Below are 21,702 nucleotides of genomic sequence, written 5' to 3' on the forward strand. Positions count from 1 at the left end.
AACACACACACACACACACACGATTACATTTTGTAGAATCTATATGAAAAGAAAAAAAGTGTTGCCAAAATATTTAAAACATAAATCAGTTTTAAGCAATCAAGCTTGGATACGGAGTCTGGTCAAGGCTTACACACAAAAAAATAATAAAAAAACAACACTGACATCAAGTGGCCAGACTGATTATGTTGGATCCCTGCAGAGCAAAGTAAACACAGAAATTAAGCGTTTAGGAAATGAAAATTCCTACTGCAGTGTATTAAAAAAATTCCCCAAATACCTCAGCTTCTTTGAGCCTGCGTTCAAACCAGCCCTTAGTGCCCTCCATAGATTGCACTTGGGCCTGAAGCTCTTCCACACTCTGCTGCAGACCCTCCAGCTCTTTGGTACGTGCCTATAACAGATTTTGAGATGAACAGGTACATGTTTTAGGAAAGCACTACTAAAGACACCAAACTACAAAACAGTTTTTATTAGGCCTGGGGCGGTAGAATGATGTACCAAGGGTTTAAAAACCTTCAAAATTGAATGGTTTATTTTATCCCAACCATAAGCAAAAACTAAGGATTTCCACATGTGAACATAAACTTTAAAACTGCTTGGATGATTTGTTATCCTACGTTGTGGAGCTGCTCTGGTGGAGCACAACTGGGACGGGGCACTATGGGCTTTGAGGCAGGCTGATCATTTGCCGCAGCCACCTATGCTTTGGTGCATGCTTCAGGACTTCCCTAGATCAAAGCTCTGGGCTTTACACATCAAACAAAACAGCTTTGAGAAAAACACTCATGGTTCAGCCCTTGTACAAAAGGACATCTAGCAAAATGGTGGGGTAAAATGTAATCATCAACAAACACCACAGCTTCAGATGTGTGTGACATTCACAAAAGCAGTTTTCTGGGGAACACTATACAATGTTGTTTGACAGATTTTACGCTTCACCTCACATGCCATCACTGTGTCTGTGTTCTCCTCATCCTGTGTGTGTGTGTGTGTGTGTCACACACACGGGTCTTAATTTTCTCTCATTACTCCCACTGCTTATTTCCTACTACTCCTATTCCATCCAACTCCTTCACCTTCTCTTCTCGTAGCTGAGAGCGGATTTCCTCTTCTGTGCGGTTTTTCTCCTCGTGGAGGCCACGGAGCTCCTTCTCATATCTTGCCCTGACACTCAGCACTTCCTTTTCATGCTGAAGGCGCAGGTCACTCAACTCCTCTTTGTGTCTGGACTTCTCCTGCGCCGTCTCGATGGCCAGCTCATCCAGCATGGCCTTGCGCTTGTCTGCAGTCTGCCACAGTAACGAAACACCATGAGACACTGATGATTCCCATTAGCATAAATACAGCACTGAAATTCTCTCAGTACAGGAACTAATTTTAATAAAAATAATAAATACCAGTAACTGTTCTCATTTCAACAACCGTACCACACACTGCGCTACTTCTGGCTTATTTCTTTGACAACAGACAGAATAAATCAATAAATCACTAGTCAAGAAGCATTACGTTCCTAAGGAGAGGAATTAATAAATGTAGGTACTTATTGGCCAAGCTTTCACTCAAAATCACTTCTTTCTCTTTAAGCTTCAATTTAGAAAACATTTATTAGATTTGCCTGGAACCCGAAACATTAGTCTGGCAACCAGCTGATGCTCTAAGCTACTCTCTCACAAAGATTACAAAAGAGAAGGCTGTCTTTAAAGGCATGTCCTTCAACAAAGAGGTTTCACTTCAATCTAAATGAAAATCTCCAACAGAGATGTGGAAAAAAGTCTTAATCCACAGATAATGGACTGAGTTCAGGCTAAATCACATAGTTGTAGAGAGTATTCTATAGAGTTAATAGAGTCGCAATTATGATCAAGAGTTCATGACACTTATTAAAGAGACAGTGAAATGAAGCAGGCTTAACACAGAGAATGATCGATGAGATAATGATGGTAAAATATCTTCGGCACAATTTCAACTCTGTTAATAGTCCTAAGATCAGAAAATGTGTACGAGTCTGTGAGCATTTCCCTCACGTTCATCAGAGCTAGACATTTCCGTTAGTGCCCTTATGGCATTTGTAACGATGTTTACATGCTGCTCTCGAGTCTTGGCACAGACGCTTCCATTTCTGACTGAAATCCATTTGGACTACTTTATGTTTGTAATGACAGATTTACACAGTACCTCAACTTGTAAAGTTTAAAGGCTAAGCACCAGCGACATGAAAGTGTCAAACAAATAAATACAGTGGAATTTGAGTTCCTAACTTGTGTTTATTGATAGTCAGAAAACATGTTATTTCTTACTAATTCAAGGAATAAGGTTTAAAAGACCGTTGGTCCCCCCCGGGTCTTGCCTGTGGACAACAACTCTAGAAGCTGCACTTAATTTAATGCAAAATGACGAAAAGGTGTGTTGTTTTTGGCTGCAATCATTCAATGTACAGTGGGACATCTGTGAACAAATGGCCCAAAGATCCCAAAATATCCAGAAAATGGACTAAATTTGTCAACTTTAAACGGGCACTTTAGAAAGGACCACCCGCTCACTCCGTTATCTGTAGCTCATTTCACTGGCGCTTTTCCAACAATATGGGCATGTAAGGACACCAACGAAAGGTGTTCAAGAGCCTCTGTAACATGGAGGTAAACAGGGTAAGGACACTCACTTCGCCTGTTTTAGTTGGTGTTAGTTAACGTTAGCTTGACTCGCTAAACTCGGTGGCTCAGATTATACTCGGCTACGTAGCTGCATTACGGAGGTTTATAGTGTCGGATGAATTCGAGTTCGACTTCGATCACATTTACAAGAATAACGGTACCTCTAAATTTGAGTTTAGCTTATTGCTAGGCTATTGTCATTAATAATGTTGGTTATTTAGCTAGATACTGTCATAACAGTCAGTCATAACGGTGTTTCACCACGGCGTTGTTCAGCTGTTGTCCACCAGTGACGTCACGGCTGCGTTCAAGAATTTCCGTAGCGAGCTCGGGTTTTTCCGTCAATTTAATAAAATTGTCAGTTTTAAAGCAAATTAAGCTGCTATTTTCATTTTAATTCATACTTATATCTGTCAGTAACTAAAATAATGTGGAATATTCATGGAGGTCCATTAAGTGGTGCTTAGCTTTTAATTTTTTTATCTCTTGAAATTCATTGTACTTAAAAATCTAACAGGACATGGAGCTTCTCCAATGGTGCACATCTATGTGTGTTAAACACACCTTTTTGGCTTCCTCTAGCTCTTGTTGTAGCTTGTCTTTGTCCAGGCCCAGTTCAGAAATCTGCTCCAAAAGTCGACCGTTGGCTCTGTTTGCCTCCTAAAGAATACAGAACACACACACACACAAAACAGTAACTTCGATTGCATACTCTGAACCTTATTCTTCTTCATCTTTCAGCAGCTCCTACAGGGAGTCATCACAGGAGATAATTAAAACCATACACACACACGATTGACCAGATTTAAGCCTGATGCCCTTTCTGATGCAATCCTCCTATCCATCCACGCTTGGGACCAGCACCAGCACATTCATGCACACACACACACAAATGAGCTATTTTGAATAGTCAATCAACCTACCAATGTAATGGTTATGGGAAGAAACCATGTAGTTTAAATGTAAAGCTTGTCCCGCGACCCTGAACTAGATAAGCGTTTTACAGACAATAAATGAATGAATGTAAAACTTGTCAGCTGGGGATATCATAACTTTTTGGAAAAGATAATGTTTGCAAAAAGTAAATACTATTTGCTCATTTGGAAAATAATCAAACATTTTTTTTAAAGACCTACTTTCCATAAGAAAAGCAAGCAGTGAAACATTTCATGTTGTGCATTCTACAAATATACACTTCCTGTCCCGTATAAAAAAAAGCACTTAGAAACAAATTTGTTCCAGCAATAGCTGAGGGGCAATTCCATTTCAATTCAATATTCAAGAAACTGAGAATGAAAATCTATTTGCCAAGTAAAACGTATTCACCCATAAATATTAATACCACTCCTATTCTGTCTGAGTTTAAACTACACAAAACAAAACAAGAGTCAGGGGATCAGGAGGAGAACTTAAGCCAGAAAGCAATGCAAAGATTAAAAAGTAAAGAAGCAATATCTTGGGCCTTCTAGGCTTCAAAATCCAAGTATTAAGTGAGGCATAGGTTACCAGAGCAGCTTAGGTATTGTGCTTTGTGAAATCCTCCCAGTTTTGTTAATTATGACGGATGATTGTTGAGTATAGTTTTAATCACAGCACTTAGTATAAAGCCATGGGTAAGTCAAACAGTACTGAGGATACATATATGAAATCCACACGACATGTTCACACACAGAAGGAAATGTAATGTCTGATTTAAACGTTTTGTCTTGAGGTCGGTGTATAAAGACCTGTAGCTGGGAGCTGAGGTCATCTTTCTGCGCCAGTAAACTCTCCTGCTCAGTGCGCCTCTGCTGAAGCTCCACATTCAGAGCCATGTTCTGATCCCTCAGCAGGTTCTGCTCCTGAGTCTTCACGGTCTGGATCTGTGGGACATACACACAGAGGATGACGCCCAAACATAAACATATTAGAGTTTTATTCTCTCTACATCTGTGAAGTGCATCATTAGTTTTCTTCAGTGCATTCACACAACAGTAAATATACCGAGAGTTTATTTAAAAAGAATATTAAAATATTCCAAGACCATCTTAATCCTGTAATAACTGCCACCACCGTAGATATTTCACCACATCTTGGGAACATTTTATTCTATTTAAAATAAATGAATAAATAAATAAATAAAATATTTGTCAGCAGCCAAAATTTTGCAACTTGGAAATTCTTTGTTGTGATGATTAGAAATGTCCTCCTGTTAAACTGCATTGACCCACCTCAGCAAGTGCAATTAATCCAATCCAAATTGTGCCAAAGAAGTGCTGCTTAATTAAAAGTGAAGCATGAGTGAGTTTAGTGAGAACAGTAGAACAGAAGAAAAACCTGAAACTGAGTGAATGAAGTGGAGCAAAATGATCCAAACAGGTGTTTTTTGAGCATTCCTCAATGTGTTTTGTTGCCCCATCCCCAACTCTTTTGCAATGTGTTGCAGGCCTCAAATTCACAATGAGTCAATATTTGCAAAAACAAAATAAATAAAAAAACAAAGGTTTTTTGTTTAATGTTCCGTTTGAACATTAAATATCTTGTCTTTGTAGTTAATTCAATTGAATGTAGGTTGAAAGGGATTTGCAAATCATCGTATTCTATTTTTATTTATGTTTTACACAACGTCCCAACTGGCAGCACATTGGCACAGGTGGTAGTGTCGCAGTCACACAGCGCCAGGGGCCTGGAGGTTGTGGGTTCGATTCCCGCTCCAGGTCACTGTCTGTGAGAAGTGTGGTGTGTTCTCTCTGTGTCTGCGTGGGTTTCCTCCGGGTGACTGTCTGTGAGGAGTGTAGTGTGTTCTCCCTGTGTCTGTGTGAGTTTCCACCCACAGTCCAAAAACACACGTTGGTAGGTGGATTGGCGACTCAAAAGTGTCCGTAGGTGCGTGTGTGTGTGTGTCTGTGTTGCCCTGTGAAGGACTGGCACCCCCTCCAGGGTGTATTCCCACCTTGCGCCCAATGATTCCAGGTAGGCTCTGGACCCACAGTGACCCTGAACTGGATAAGGGTTACAGATAATGTATGAATGCATGTACAAAGTCCAAACTTAATTGGTGTTGGGAATGTAAGGTACTGAATGGTAGTCCTACAGTGAACAAGTTTATTATTGTATCAGAGATACTGTTTATCAGTTTTTATATGAATACTATAATCTGTTCCATGGAGAATGCATGGTAATGAATTAAGGATGAAAATATTATTTGTTTCTAAATAAATGGGCAATCCTACTACATAACCATGTCATGGCAGTTGTCAGTTTTCATTTGATAACTGTCTTGACCGATGCCATATAAACTTATGTCATGTTAATTACTATCAAATGCTGTCTTGTCATCTGACATGAAATCCAATATTATCATAACACCGTCACATGACAGTAGCATACCGGCAATGAACCAAGATATCTATTAGTACTTAATAGGTTTTAATCAAAAGCCTCTGCATGGCTTGTTGATGCTCAGTCAATTATTATGGCTTGGAAAATTTATTTTTTTAACAATAACAAGTTATGAGAGGCATGCAACAGATAGCTATGGATATGTATAGGAATGATTGAATGAATGAATGGCTGGATGGCTATGGATACTGGATGAGTCTTAATGGCATCACAGTATGAATGAGATGGATATTTAAAAGACACTGAAATACAGATACCTGTTCTAGGGCAGCTAGGTTAGTCCTGAGTGCATCATTCTCACTTAGCATGCCCTCCACCTGCTCCTGACTGACCGCACTCTGACACGCTACCTGCAGCTCCACCAAACAACAAACACACAGCCAGCAGAGAGAGAGAGAGAGAGAGAGAGAGAGAGAGAGAGAGAGAGAGAGAGAGAGAGAGAGAGCAGTTGAGACATTGAAAAGTGTCAAATCATGCAGAAATGAGCAAACAAGAAATGGAAGGGTAAAATATGACCATAAGAAACGAGTAGCAGGGAACGACGAGAAACAGGAGGAGAAGACAACCAGAGAGAGAGAAATTAGAAAGACACACAAAACAGAATATGCATTAAGAATGACGCGGTACAGGAAGAGATAAAGCAAATCACAGTAAGAGGGGTAAAAACCCACAGGCACATTTGGAAAGTGTAAATCGAACTGAGCTTGCCAACATAAAACAGCTTCTTAGAGACACACTGAAAGGCCAAAGGGAAAAGAAGAGAAGGGGAAAAAAACAGGGCAGCCAACTCTTCCCGCTAATCTCTCTGAGCTGCCCATCACAGAGAGGCCCTTAATTAAGATTTGTGCCCTCACTGAGGAAGACGGTGACACTGCTGGTACCCAGACCAAGTGCTTTTGTAGACAGAGACATGGGGGTCCTCCCACAGGGCTGGAGCCTATGCCAATAAGCCCTGCGGCCCCACTAATCCTTAATTATTCAGGTGATCTTTAGCACGCTCTTCTACTAAAACCCAATTACGAATGCGGCTCTCCTGATGATTCTAAAACTTCTCAAAGTTTTTCTTTATAGGGCTTGAGTACAGGAAATAGCAGGGAACACCACTTTAAAATGTGTAGCTGGCATCGATTTTGTGATCAACGTATCAATTTTTACACATCAGAAGGATTACAGTAATGTTATATTTATTTGTCTATAGATCAGTCACTGGCCACTGACACCAATAGGCAAGTCTCCCAGCGCCCTCAGACTTGAGTGAGCTTTTAAGATTAGCAAATTGTAGCTTTAGTAATTTAGCATTAGCATAAATAGCAGACATCGAAATTCGTGCTAAGTTAAGCCGTATCTACGCTTCGTCTCCCCACATTCACCCGCCTACTCTCCGTTATTCCCCCCACCCCCCACCTCCCGTCATACAGCCAGTGCCTGTGTTACTCCTCCAGCCAGTCGTCACGTCTTCAAGGTAGCGATGTGTAACCACTTAAAACTTTATTAGTTCTTTTTTATTACTGTTTCCACTGTATTTCTTTTTTATTTTTAGTAACGCTACATGTATTTTTTTACTAATTTAAGAGTATTGTAAACATATATCAGTGCAAAAAGGGTGACTTTCGGGGGGTGCGGGCTGGAACCCATTAATTGCTTTTCCATTATTTTAAATGGGGAAAATTGACTCGAGAAATGAACTTTTCCACTTACGAACCGGGTCACGGAACGGATTAAGTTCGTAAGTAGAGATTCCACTGTATACACAAAAACAGAGGTGAAACAGGCTGCATTAGAAAGATCATTTTAGGCCAGAACACCCCTTACAACAATTACTACTCGGTAAATTTAATACATTAAAACATACATTTAAAAAAAATCTAATCAAACAAACAAACTGTAAGGAAGATTAACAAACCACTGCCCCATTCGCTCTGTCGTAATTACTCCACCTTATTATCCCTTTTAATAAGGATTTATTTCACATAACACCATAACAAGCCTCTTGAATCTGATTTATACGAGACAGGGTGGAACGTAATCAAGCATGCACATTAAGACAGGAATCAAAGCCCACATTAGCATTTACATAGACCTATAGCCTCTTTCCCCGGGTCAGCTCATTTGTAAACAGTGCACTGACATTTAGGGAAATAATCGCCCCAATCTCCAGGGCTATGATAATGAACATCTGTTTCTGAGTTTACACAATCGCTATACTTTCAGAGAGACACCCACTGCAGTCAAACGTTAAATTATTTCTGATCAAATGCAACAGTTCAATGCCGTAGTTTTGCCGTTTAATCAAAATACGGAGAAAACCAAATGAACACATTTAAAAAAAGTAAATAAAAACTCAAATATGACATTTGTTATAACACTTTTTATGTCACAGAAGACAAAGATTAATGTGAGATCAAAGGTAAAGCCAAGCAAGACCTTTGTGTAAATCATAGTTCTAATGAATTTTGTATATGAACAGCTTGACGACACATGCTTAAATAATGAAAAAAACTTAGTGGACATCAGTCAGAACCATTTCTAATGGCTATTCATTTTCATTCAGCTTAGTTTTACAGACTGAGCCATCTCTGGAACATAAAAGGAGACCTTCGCTTATGTGTTTTAAGGAAAGGGAAGAAAAAACTAGATAAATCTGGACAGAAACGGAAGGGTCATTTTTACCTGGTCTTTGAGCGCATGGAGAGCCACCTCATGCTCTTTCTGCTTGCTCTGCAATTGCTCCTTCAGCTCAGCAACATTCTGCGGCCACACACGCGTGCACACACACACACACACACACACAGTCATTGAAATTCAGTGAGCATTGGGTGTGACAGTGATTCAGTAGTGGGTGAAGGTCCATTAATCTGTACAGTTTGCTCCTGAGAGTCTAGGCCTCGTACTAAAGGCCTGAGTGCAGCGGCCAGCTCATCATTACACCACTGACCATCCATTCACTGCTGTCATACCTGCAAGAGAGGCGTCCTAACTACAGATGCATCAATGTGGCAATTCAGGGCCATGAAGAGGATTTGTTAACTTGTTTTCACCAAGAAAAAACAACTGATCTGTTATTTGACTCGGGTGCCCAAACTTCTACATACAACTGTATCTGTAGATGCCAATACCCACGTATATTAGGAATATGTGTCACCTGGGAAAACAATACACAGTTATATAACATTTATCTCTACAGAACGACAGCTGTATAATAATTAAAACTATGGGAGCTCTAGCCAATGAAATGATGCACTTAAATAGGATACGAATGCTGCTGTAATAACAAAGGTATTCTTTCTCAATATTCTACAACACACAAGATATAACCAAGCATTTACATTGATGTATAATTATAAGTGCACTGTGTCTTGGTGGGCGGCACGGTGGCACAGCAGGTAGGTGTCGCAGTCACACAGCTCCAGGGGCCTGGAGGTTGTGGGTTCGATTCCCGCTCCGGGTGACTGTCTGTGAGGAGTGTGGTGTGTTCTCCCTGTGTCCGCTTGGGTTTCCTCCGGGTACTCCGGTTTCCTCCCACACGTTGGTAGGTGGATTGGCGACTCAAAAGTGTCCATAGGTGTGAGTGTTGCCCTGTGAAGGACTGGCGCCCCCTCCAGGGTGTGTTCCCGCCTTGCGCCCAATGATTCCAGGTAGGCTCTGGACCCACCGCGACCCTAAACTGGATAAGCGCTTACAGATAATGAATGAATGAATGTGTCTTGGAGTAGTATGGACCTGTATAGTTTTCACCCCAAACTGTCCACAGTTCTTATATCAAACTACAGGAGGTCCTCGGGTTACGTCAGACCCAAGTTACGATGTTTCGTGGTTATGACACTTACTTACGACATTTACTGTATAAAGCCTTGTTTCGACTTAAGTGGTTTTGCGTCGTAACACGAGCTTCGTGTTTGGTGTGCGCGGCTCGGGACCGAGGAGGACGGCATCACCCCAGTCGCATTGTAGGATAAGTGCTTACAGTATGTTATTTACGTGCAGTATGTACATATGTTCCGACTTACACTGAAAATCGGTTTACGACGCGACATAGGAACGGATCAACGTCGTAAGTCGAGGACCCCGTGTAATTATCTGGTTTTTCACATCATCCAAAGACTCTGGCCTGTTCTGTAACTGAGGTCATCCGTAGTCTTCCTCAATATAAATACTGCAAACATAACAATCAACTGCTCCTTAAACGTTAACCCAGGTCAAACTAAAGTTACCTGGTTAGCTGTCATTAAATCGTTCTGCAGTTTCTGTACTCGCAGGTTTATAGATTTCAGCTCCTCCTCTTTGCGCTGCTGAATCTCCTCTATTTTAGTCCTGGAGCAAAACACACAAATGCAAATCATTTATCAAGAGATGTAATCTGACACATACAATATTCCCTACTCTGGGGGCATAAGCAAATGAGCACCAGTAGAGCTCAACAAAATGATTGCACGATATGTTTGGGAAGGAGTTATAATATATCCTTGTTTCACATTAGTTTCTGTAGTACATCACCCACAACTAATGAAGTCATTTGTAAATGGGAGAGAGAACAGAGGGGAAAAAAAAGCTTGCAGCATATTGTTCTCTTCTTCATACCTGCTATCGTTGTAGAGAGCCTCCTTTTCGCCCTGGAGCCTCAGAAAGCTGCAAAAGGAGAATAAAGAGAGATTAAAACAGTTCACAAGTACATGCAGAAAGGTGTACGGTTTAAATTAAAAAGTACAAATAGTCTATTAACATTAACATTGTATAAGGCTTCAACATGCAGGGGTCTGTACAACAATTATGGCTAAATGTCTGTCCGAATTTAACAGCAACAAACCACAATGTTATATGCAAATAAATGCAAATGTACTGCAACTAAATTGACCATAATATTAGAACAAATGAAAGTCTTAGGCTATTAAGACCATATAAATAATCTTTATATTTTGTTTTTAAATACAACCGTATAAACTGACAAATACATGCAGCTAAGGAGGGCGACGATGATGATGATGCAGCCATTATAAACATAACACTGGCAGTTTTATCATTGGTTTACGGCCTCCAGCAGCGGAGAGAGCCACTGGGCGACAATGCAGAGGTCCGGTGCTGGACAGAGGGTGACACAGCGACATTAGCCTTCTGCTTCTGCTAGTGTCAGCACTAGAACTAGCTCCTGTTCAGAATCATTACACCTGCCCGCTGACTGTCCGCTGGACCAGAGCTCGGTTGCCACAGTGCCCTGTGAGCCACGCCGCAGGGTTGTGATGTCACGAAGAGCACATTGCTGACTGGCTGAGAGACCACAGCACATTACAGAGACTCAATGCCTCGTCATGGCACAGCGAGTACGAGGCAAAAGGGTGAAGGAAAAAATGGCAGTCATTTATCTTCTGTGAGAAGTGGCTGGTTTAAAATAGAATGCTGTACCACTGGTATGGGACGAGGCAGAGGACAGAGCAGTCTCAATGCTGTGGATTTCTTTTTGTCCGCTGTTAGGACCCTGCAAGCTTATAGACAGTAACTACCCTTTTTGAGAAACCTGAAATAGCAGAAATTGAATATGTAAATTCAGATTAACAGAGATTCTAATCCTCAGATTTAAGCAGCCATGTGACTATGTAAATTCTGACCCAGAGTGGGACGTCACCGGTATTCTGATCGTACTGGTATAACAGATACTCATAAGAAGCTTGTGCAAGGAGCCCCCTGATGAAGAGCCTGAAGATCAGAACTGAGAACACGTGGCACTTACCTTTCCTGTTTCTTCTTCAATTTGTCAGACAGCTAAAAAACACAACGTCAAAAAGACTTTATTTATCACAGCAGAAGCAGAACTGAGAATGTCCGATATTTATTAATCAATCCATTTAACATTTACCTTCGCGATCTCCTCCTGAAGTCGACTCATTTCAGCCTGCTTGGAGGCCTGGAAATTAAACAAGCAACAAATAACTCCACATACGCTGACACTGCTACTGTAATTAGCATCAAACCATAAAGCAAAATGTTCCCCCATGCCACATAAACTGAAAGAACATTCTGAAATACAAGAAAGACAAAAGAAGTACACAGTCCAAGTGCTAATTCAAGCAGAGCTCCCAAAGCCCTCCCCGGAGCCCCCAGGTTTAGAAAGTGCTGTGCTGCTGAAGCGGACATTTATTGAGAACAAGCACTTACCTCTTGGGCCTGAAGCTGATCCTTCAGTAAGCGCTTCTCTTCCATCTCAGTCTGAAGCTTCAACTCCACCTCTGGGGGAAAAAATAAATAAATAAAAAAATAGAGAATATGCAGAGGTGAATGTGAGCATAGAAATATGAGGCACTGATATAGTAACACAGCAATAAATAAATAAATAAAACAAATGTCATATTTTACAGCTTGGAACAATCATTGATTTATTGATAATTATGAAAAGCATCTGTGAAATTGCTGTTGTTTTTTATAATCCAAAACAAATCAATCTGGTGTGTTTTTGAGAAGACGTTAGAGGAAGAAGAAATTAATCTACCAGGCAGTAAGAGCGACAAAGCTATCACTCTTGTTTTAGGGTGAATTTCTTAAAGAATTAAACAATGGAAGACTGTTATATTTTGTGTCAGAAAAGCTCAGATTCTGAGGCTTTGTCTCCCCCTCTGGTGTAAAAGGAGAGTGTCTTGTACACCTATAAAATACCTGAGGTTCAAGGTAATTAAGATATCAATATTATTGATCAGTGTGTCTTCTAGTACAGGGGTTAGACAATGAAACTGAAACACCTGTCATTGTAGTGTGGGAGGTTTCATGCCTAAATTGGAGCAGACTGGTGGCCAATCTTCATTAACTCCACATTGCACCAGTAAGACCATGTGCATCCAATGGTTCAAACATTGTGTCCTGAAGGCGGTGCCGTGTATCAGGACGACAACGCACCAATACACACAGCAAGACTGGTGAAAGACTGGTTTGATGAACATGAAAGTGAAGTTGAACATCTCCCATGTTCTGCACAGTCACCAGATCTAAATATTATTGAGCCACTTTGGGGTGTTGTGGAGGAGCGAGTCAGGAAACGTTTTCCTCCACCAGCATCACGTAGAGACCTGGCCACTATCCTGCAAGAAGAATGGCTTCAAATCCCTCTGACCACTGTGCAGGACTTGTGCATGTCATTCCCAAGACGAACTGACGCTGTATTGGCCGCAAAAGGAGGCCTAAAACCAGGTGTTTCACTTTCATTGTCCAACCCCTGTATATCAGCATGCAATGACTAATGGCATCCAAAAGCACCGTGCGGTACCTGGGTATCTAGGAACTGAAACATAGCAGGGCATGTGGATACAAGAGAAGTCAACTGTAACTGTACAGTCTTTCCTCAAACCATTTGGAGGAAGCCTCAAGTCTAGCCAACGATGCCCTGATTTTAATAACGCATTTGAGAGCTTTACATAGTTCACTGTATTGCAATTCATAGAATGGGAACACGACAATGATATGGATCAGTCATAGACATACGACGGATCCTCTAGAATTTAATAGTAAGGATTAATATGATTAAAATGAGAAACTAACTCTACTGCTCTTTCAGTCCCAATCAAGCAACAACTAACATTTTATTGTTTTTCCAGGAACTTCACCTTATTAGAAAGACTTTGAAAATGACTAATGAGTGTAATTTCACGCCACGCTCTCAGACCAATCGATAATGTTGATTATGCGTTTCAAAAGCTGTAAATGTGGAGGCTTATCTCACCACTTAGGTCATTTGCTCTCTGCTCCAGTGTGTCAGTCTTTGTCTCAGCCTGCGCAGAAAGAGGGCAAAAAGAAACACAATTAAGGCCTACTCTGCAAATGCTCTGTACAAAATGTGTACTTATTTTCACTTCAGCGAACATCAACAAAGTACATCATTTGATTAAGTGTAGCCAAATATCGCAGAGAACTGTAGAGTACTGAGAAAGACAAACAAGAACAAGATCCCCTGTCAATGCTTTCTGTACCAATCAGCGCTCACCTGCTGCAGTCTGTCATTGGCTGAAACATCACTGGGCCCTGCAGGGTCAGTGTGTGATTGGTGGATGCCATTGGAGTCATTTTGCCCATCTATTACTACTTCTTTCCCGTCATTAACATCTGTTCCCCTTGAACGGTTCAGCTCGTAGTCATAGCGATCCTGAAGAGCTTCACACACACAAACACACACACCAATATAACCATCCCTGCAATGACAGCTCACATCCATCAGAGTTTGTGGCCAAATAAACAGGGCTAGATTGCTGACATTAATATTGTCAATATGCACTTTTCTGCCATGTTGCAGATGCAGGGAAAACTCTTTTAAAGGTGATAATCTGTGTTTTAGCCTAAGCTTAGCTGGCATTCATTCTAATAAAGGAACCTATGAGGGGATCAGTATTTGCTGGCACTGCAAAATAAAAGTAAAAAAAAAAAAAAAAACAGGCATGGGAGGGGAAAAAAATTGTTTTGAAAGAATGAAACTGCAGACTTGGGTGTTAATGGAGAAGCTGTAGACAGAAAGGAGAAGGAAATAATACACAATCATTTTCAATGCCTGCAGAGTCATGGCCAACGTTAGAAGGGTTTCTGCTGGAGTACCTCTATTTATTTGTAGTAGGTTTGGTTTATATTTAAAACGGCATGTATTTCTCCAATACGATAAACTCTGAAAACAAAGAGTGCCTACTTTCATTAGCAGAAAAGACCATGTCTAAGCTCTACAAAGACTTTTAGTTGGAAAAGCAAGAAAACATGGCGTTTGACCATGTCCCAACTGTACAGAATATGAGGTTTTAGCTCAACACACTGATATAAAGTCTGTTTGTGAATGCACTTTCGACCAATTCCAACGTTCCAGTCATTAGCTGGGTCTCTTACCTGCCAGTTTCTTTGTAAGGGCGGAGTTCTCAGCCTGAAGACGCAGCAGTTCCCCATCTGATGGTCTGGAGACAGGGCTGGTGTCTGGGGCTAAAGGACCTTTCCTCTCCTTCAGCCCCTGATTCTCCAGCTCCAACTGTTCAATCTGTGAACATAACTAAACAGAGACCACCAACCACTGATCAAGGTTGATTATCCATACAAGGTTTTTAAAAATGTATAGGACAAATACATTTTATTACATTAAAATTAAAACGTGTAATCCTGTGATGTTCTCTGCAGATAGCTCAGAAAACAATACCTCTTATAAACTACTGTATAATGCCATTTTTATTCATGGAAAAAGCTATAACAGAAAAAAAGCTAACTATGTATCTACAACAATATTTAATGTAGAGATCAGTACGTAATTAATTTTCATTCTTTACGCCTGTCTAGAATAAAAACATATCAAAAATGATATAATCTGATAGATAGAGAGAGAGAGAGAGAGAGAGAGAGAGAGAGAGAGAGACAGAAAGAGAGACAGAGAGACAGACAGAGAAAGAGAGAGAGAGAGACAGAGAGAGACAGAAAGAGAGAAAGACAGAGAGACAGAGACAAAGAGAGAGACAGAGACAAAGAGAGACAGAGACAAAGAGAGAGACAGAGAGAGAGACAGAAAGAGAGACAGAGAGAGAGACAGAGAGAGAGACAGAGAGAGAGACAGAGAGAGAGACAGAAAGAGAGAGAGACAGAGAGAGACAGAGAGAGACAGAGACAGACAGAGAGAGAGACAGATAGAGAGAGAGAGAGAGAGACAAATAGCCAAGTACCTTGGACAGTTCTTGCATGAGTGTGCTGTTCTGTAGCCTGAAATCATCCTCCTGGCTGTGGAGCTTACCCTGGAGCATCTCATTTTCACTCAGTAATGCATCCACCTCCTACAAGGACAATAAACTTTAACAAACTGTAAAAACTAACACTATGCCATTACAAAGCTTTGTAAATAATAGTGCATTCCTGCCAAAGGGGAAAGACACTTGAAAGAAAATTAGATGAACAAGCTACACAAATTACAGGCACTATTTAAACCATAAAAAATATTCATGCACATCTGTGCACCCCTTGGGAAAGAGGATGATCTTTAGCAGAAACAATAAGGGGAAATATCAGACTCGTAACTGCAATAAAGCATCCACCTGGTATCACTTAATAACACACAAACGACGTGATAGACAACAAAATCAGTCCAGTAAAGGTCCCTGATCCAGTCCACGAAACCAAATGTATAAGCACCACATGTTAAATAACCTTACTAGCGATTCTGCTACCTTTAATGGCCTCTGTGACATTTGTTCTTGTATAACACCACATTTCAGAAGGGCTATTCTCTGGAATACCATGGCGAAAAACTTACCTGTGCTTTCTTGCTCTTATTAAGGGCCTATAGAGGGGAAAAAAAGAACACATATGAGAGTGTAAATCAGATTAATCTACACTGTGATGGAAAAACATTCAGGGTAGGTTCTGGGAAAAGGCGATTGCATTAACGCTGATTTCATCAGCAAATGGCCTTCCTCCAGTCAGAACAGCTACTTTGATCCACATGAAGCTTTTACACTCTGTCTCCTGTATCCGCTGCCTATAGACACTGAAAGGAAGGACTACTTAAAGGTGGTGGTTCTTAAGAGTGATCATAAAACCTTGAAAAAAGAAAGAAAACTGTTCATTTGGGTTTTACAGAGCCATAGCACTAAGACACTGTGCTCAGAAATTAAGAGTTTAAGGGTTAATAAATCTAGTTTTTCTAAACACCGTTTTTTTTTTTCTGTAAAGTTTTCTGTACCTTCTGGCTAAGATTCTGCACCATTATCCGACAGTGTAAGAATGTGTGTGATCAAAGGCCTACATCAAGTGCTGCAGTGTCTGCACATACACACTCCAAAGGTACATCAGCCAGCATTTTAAATGTAATAGAATATACAGGTCAACAACATATACCTGTAGATACCATAAGGATTAGTGAATTTTTGTGGCTGACATTCTAGCTAGCTTTTAATATAGAATAAAATCACTAAATTGTGTTTATATTGGGGCGGCACGGTGGCCAGCAGGTAGTGTCGCAGTCACACAGCTCCAGAGACCTGGAGGTTTTGGGTTCTTTTCCCACTCCGGGTGACTGTCTGTGAGGAGTGTGGTGTGTTCTCCCTGTGTCTGCGTGGGTTTCCTCCGGGTGACTGTCTGTGAGGAGTGTGGTGTGTTCTCTCTGTGTCTGCGTGGGTTTCCTCCAGGTGCTCTGGTTTCCACCCACAATCCAAAAACACATGTTGGTATGTGAATTGATGACTCTAAAGTGTCCTTAGGTGTAAGTGTGTGAGTGAATGTGTGTTTATGTCTCTGTGTTTCCCTGTGAAGGACTGGCTCCCCCTCCAGGGTGTATACCCGCCTTGCGCCCAGTGATTCCAGGTAGGCTCTGGACCCACCGTGACCCTGAATTGGATAAGCGCTTACAGATAATGAATGAATGAATGTGTTTATATTTCAGATTCAAGGTTAGCTGTTACTTTTTTTTGTCATGAAGCACACAAATGTTTGACTAGAGTGTTTCCTTGAGGCTTACAGTGATTGCAGTCTGGAGAAATGCATGCACTAGTTTAAAGCTCGCTTTCCTTAAACACTGCTGCTGTGGTCACACAAGCTGATCCTTGGTTACTCATTCATTGCACAAACAGGAAATCCTTCATTTTTTACTTGACAGGCTCCATTACTTCAGGCAAGCCATTGATTAACATACACATCACACACACTTCAAATAAACCGTGTGCCGTGCTCATAGCCTACAGGCACCGTGATACAAACATAAATTGAAGTTTCAGTTTTATAAAAGATCTGTGCCTACCTTCTGTGCTTTGACGTAATCTTTCTCCAAGGTTAAGTTCTTTTGGCGGACATTGGTGAGCTCTGCAAAAACATTAGAACACAAACTATCAATAAATACACAGAGAAACACAAAATAATATGACAATGACAGACTAAATACATATAATAGCATATGAAGTGTACAGTACAGATGAGTGTGGAGCACCAAAATATGCTCCACTGCTGTGTGGTGTTTATTAGATCTTTATACAACGAGATCTCCATCATATTTATGCCCAATTATTATGACATACACAAAAAGGAGTCATTTACATTTATCAATGTTCCATACACAACCACAGCTTTGACCTATTTTTAAGAACATGACCTTGATTTTAAGGGCTATTTTCTATTTCCTTATACGTGTTTGATTTTATGAAGTAGGTTATTTTAAGAAATGTAATTAATCGACTACTGTAGCCTGGACCGTGTAATCAACAACGCTAAGAGAGAACAGCAAGGAAAGAGAAACTAGGGAGCCGTCACATGTGGGAAAGGAGGATTGCAGGTCATTGCAAGACAAAGTACAGTCAGATGCATTTAGTGTGAGTGTATAGTTAGATATTTGCTAGAGGGGTGGAGTCCCAGGCATGGTCTTAATCACTAACTACAATAACATACGTATCACGCGGTAATCAGCACTTCTCTATTATCGCAGTAAACACTGTACAATGTTACAGCCTGCTGACTGGGAGAAATCAACCTGCTCTATATTTATTCAGGGTAAATACTGAACAGTGAGAAATACTGATAGGAACAGTAGGATTCCTCTGTAGAGGCAAAACAAAGATTGCATTCACTTCAATGAAATGTGTTTCCACCAATGAACGCAAGCTCACTCTTACCACTCCAAGAAAAGCAACTGACTGAGCCTTCTACTCCTGTGCTTTACAGAAGATAGAAGAAGAAAAGCTTGACCATCACATTTTGATTATACTGGCGTTCCACATCCAACTGGGGGTGGAGTTAGCTCGATCCACACTTTACTGAGTTTATCAGGGATTAAAACTTTAAAAGGGGCCATTTCCAAGCCCTGGTTCCAGAAGTGAGCACAGTTTAGGGGTCTTAATATACATTCTGTCACATGCTCTGGTCAAAATGCCCCTGACTAAGCAGTCCTGTTCAGAATGACCATTACTGGTGTCTGTTCTTTTAATCAAGAAAGGGCCACACAGCTCAGTTCATTGTGAGAGTCCAGGAGTGAAGGGTAGGGAGCAGAAACCTTGTTTTGTTGTTGTTGTTTTCCCCTTCTCCATTCTTGTTTCGCTGCATTTAATCAGTACTCTTAATACTCCATGCTCATTTTTGCCCCATAATATGTCTCCTTAAATGGGGGTTTAGTAGCTGAACGTAAGGTTGTCTTCCACTGTACTGTCCCATGTATCGAACGCTCACTCATGAGCCTCCTATACTGAGTTTAACCCCATGTGGATTCTCCTTACCTGCAGTGTTCTTCCGCAGGTCATCTGACAGCTGGTAGTTCTGGGATCGCAGCTCTAGCAGCTGAGCCTGTTGTAACGAAAACAAAAGCGTCAGAAAGGAATTACAACCTAATTAACGCGCACTGAAAAATGATGCATTGCATCAACAAGCGTGGCCTGGACACGTTCATCAACTCAAAGAGGACAAAGGCACTTATTTATTGGGCATGACTCCAGCATCACACACCTTCCACCATTCGCGTGTTTGTTTGTCCACACTTATGCTAGTCATTACTAGACGCTGACACAGACACTTTTCTGCGAATGCAGTAGTGCTCAGATATAGAAAACATATCATTTACATTTGAGGTGAATGAGGTCAAGATCCTTGTCCCCTAAAAGTGTTGTATGAGATCTGAGGCACTGATCTGATTGTAGTCGGAACGACCAGTATGTGTTCTTAGTACGTTTACACTCGATTTTAAATACAACCAGTGCGAACTGAGGTATCTGCTTCCACATAAATGTAGCCTTCGTGCATATGAAAGTCATCCACTTTAGCAATCATTTATTGGTGAGATTAAGCTTTGCCTTGATGCTATTTTTTAATACATACCTTTCATATTCACCTGCTTATAGTAAAATTTTTCAAAATGGCGTAACTTGAATATTCTCTAAACGTATCACTAGTTTCACAACAACTTTTCTGGAGTGTGTTGCAAGCATCAAATTCTAAAGTTGCACAAAAAACAATCTAGTTGATCAGTGCATACACTGAACATCTTTTTTCCTATTTTTTTATTTTTATTTTTATGATAAATAAAGAATATGGAGGTGGCATGGCCTCCTTGTTATATGTTTTCTTTCTGACCCAAACAAACATGTAGATGAAGTAACAAATATCCACATCTCTTATACATCACTAACAAAAACACGCTTACCCCTGGTGTAAAAAAACTCAGAGCACAATTATTACAGTGCAGCCAAATATTCCCTCAAATATAACTGCCTTAAAATTGAGGTTACTGCAAACCCCAGTTTAATAAAATCATGTGGATGTGGACAGTTATCATGTGATGTGGCTGTTGTTACTGTGGAAAAGAGGAAAACACTAATATCAGCTTGATTTTTCTGGGTAGTTCAGCTAACTTATCTAATTGTGTTAGATAATGGAAAATGTTAAATAATTCGCCCTGTGCCCCGTATGTAGCTAGGAAAGTGGGTATCAGATTAGCCAGCTACATTTCACCTCAAGTTGCACATTTGCCAACAAAACCTGAGGCTGAGAGAAAGAAACAGGCCGTTGACAGCTGTGTTTTTTGCCGTACTATTACAGCTTGCGGATGCCGACCGTATTTTAAACGCTCTAAATGTTTCTTGAGTGATTTAAATCTGATTCAGATTTGGAGACCAATGTAAACAGCTGCTGCTAGGGAAGGGAAGCTGGCTAGCCGGCTAAAGGGGGCGCTTACTTATTATTAGCAGGATAACGTTGCTTTAAAAGCAAATATCCGAGCCAAAATGTACTATAAAGAGGTCAAGCGCCTCCGCGGAGTAATAAATTGCTTAAATACATGTGTTAAACTACACCACATCTGCTTTTTATCTCTTAGCTTGGACGCTTTGCTGAAGCTAACGTTAGCCTCCCTGACTCCTCAGCAGAATGTAACGTTACTGTTACAGGGGCCTAATGCTCTAAACACGGCAAGTTTCTTGAAAACACAGACACGACTCGTTTCGGAAACACCCAAACAGCTTGACACGCTAACCCCAAGCCCTGGAAGTGAGTCATTAAAACTGTAAGGTGCGTTAAAAATGCACAAACCTGCATACGGTGGAACTCCTCCTCAGACAGAGCCTGCGCCATCTTCGAGTTCCCTACTGCGTCCACGGAGAATAACACACACAGCACAACTGCACTCTTCACTCACAGTTTCACATCGTTTATCCGCCTCTTTACACTGCATTTATAATATTTAAACGCTATTAAAGTGAATAACTCGCGTCTAAAAGCTTCCTATCCTTTCCTATTCAGCTGCAACCTTGTCTCCTGGAGCATTGCTTCAGTGCACAGTCGTTCATTACTCACCTGTCCTCAAGATGGCGCTGTAATATCTACATTTCCAGCAGCTACACTATAACAAATAGTACACAATTAGAAGTCCACTCATTGCCACAGGATGTGTAGTGTAGTAGTATGCAGTTTAGAGCACAGCCTCCATTTTAATCCTGGTATATTTTATAACTTTACATGAACGTCAAATCAAAGACTTATTCACTAGAAGACTGGTATTGAAAATGATAAGCAATCAACTCTATGACTGAGCTCTTCCTAGTGCAACTGCCATGTTCCAAAATAGAGTCAAACATGTACATTCCGCCATCTATGTCTATGCCTATGTTTATGCCACAAAATAAGGAACCAGTACCCTCAGCTTTTGAGGTGGGAGTTTGAGCTGCAGATGAGTGGTGGAAGGGTGAGAAGAGATGAGTTTTCTGAAGGG

The 21,702-nt window shown here is 40.8% G+C and overlaps 1 protein-coding gene across 3 annotated transcripts in view; it reads right to left on the reverse strand.

Moving 5' to 3' along the window:
• gripap1 (GRIP1 associated protein 1) overlaps window positions 1–21,269 on the reverse strand; it is a 58,334-nt gene extending 37,065 nt beyond the window's left edge. The window contains exons 1-19 of one of the 3 annotated variants that reach the window (XM_066644099.1): window positions 21,024–21,269; window positions 19,220–19,286; window positions 17,758–17,819; window positions 16,276–16,302; window positions 15,692–15,799; window positions 14,877–15,033; window positions 13,996–14,162; window positions 13,735–13,783; window positions 12,183–12,253; window positions 11,884–11,931; window positions 11,758–11,789; window positions 10,614–10,661; window positions 10,247–10,346; window positions 8,706–8,783; window positions 6,293–6,385; window positions 4,382–4,516; window positions 3,219–3,314; window positions 1,080–1,292; window positions 281–394 (exon numbers count right to left, since the gene is read on the reverse strand). In XM_066644099.1, coding sequence (XP_066500196.1) covers window positions 281–394; window positions 1,080–1,292; window positions 3,219–3,314; window positions 4,382–4,516; window positions 6,293–6,385; window positions 8,706–8,783; window positions 10,247–10,346; window positions 10,614–10,661; window positions 11,758–11,789; window positions 11,884–11,931; window positions 12,183–12,253; window positions 13,735–13,783; window positions 13,996–14,162; window positions 14,877–15,033; window positions 15,692–15,799; window positions 16,276–16,302; window positions 17,758–17,819; window positions 19,220–19,286; window positions 21,024–21,065 — 1,707 coding nt within the window. In that variant the 5' untranslated portion in view covers window positions 21,066–21,269. Of the gene's footprint in view, window positions 1–280; window positions 395–1,079; window positions 1,293–3,218; window positions 3,315–4,381; window positions 4,517–6,292; window positions 6,392–8,705; window positions 8,784–10,246; window positions 10,347–10,613; window positions 10,662–11,757; window positions 11,790–11,883; window positions 11,932–12,182; window positions 12,254–13,734; window positions 13,784–13,995; window positions 14,163–14,876; window positions 15,034–15,691; window positions 15,800–16,275; window positions 16,303–17,757; window positions 17,820–19,219; window positions 19,287–21,023 lie in introns of all 3 variants that reach the window. The other 2 variants (XM_066644097.1, XM_066644100.1) reach the window with 2 other exon arrangements.
• Window positions 21,270–21,702: the final 433 nt, after the last annotated feature.

This window comes from Hoplias malabaricus, chromosome 14, assembly GCF_029633855.1.
Source record: "Hoplias malabaricus isolate fHopMal1 chromosome 14, fHopMal1.hap1, whole genome shotgun sequence".
Classification (NCBI taxonomy): domain Eukaryota; kingdom Metazoa; phylum Chordata; class Actinopteri; order Characiformes; family Erythrinidae; genus Hoplias; species Hoplias malabaricus.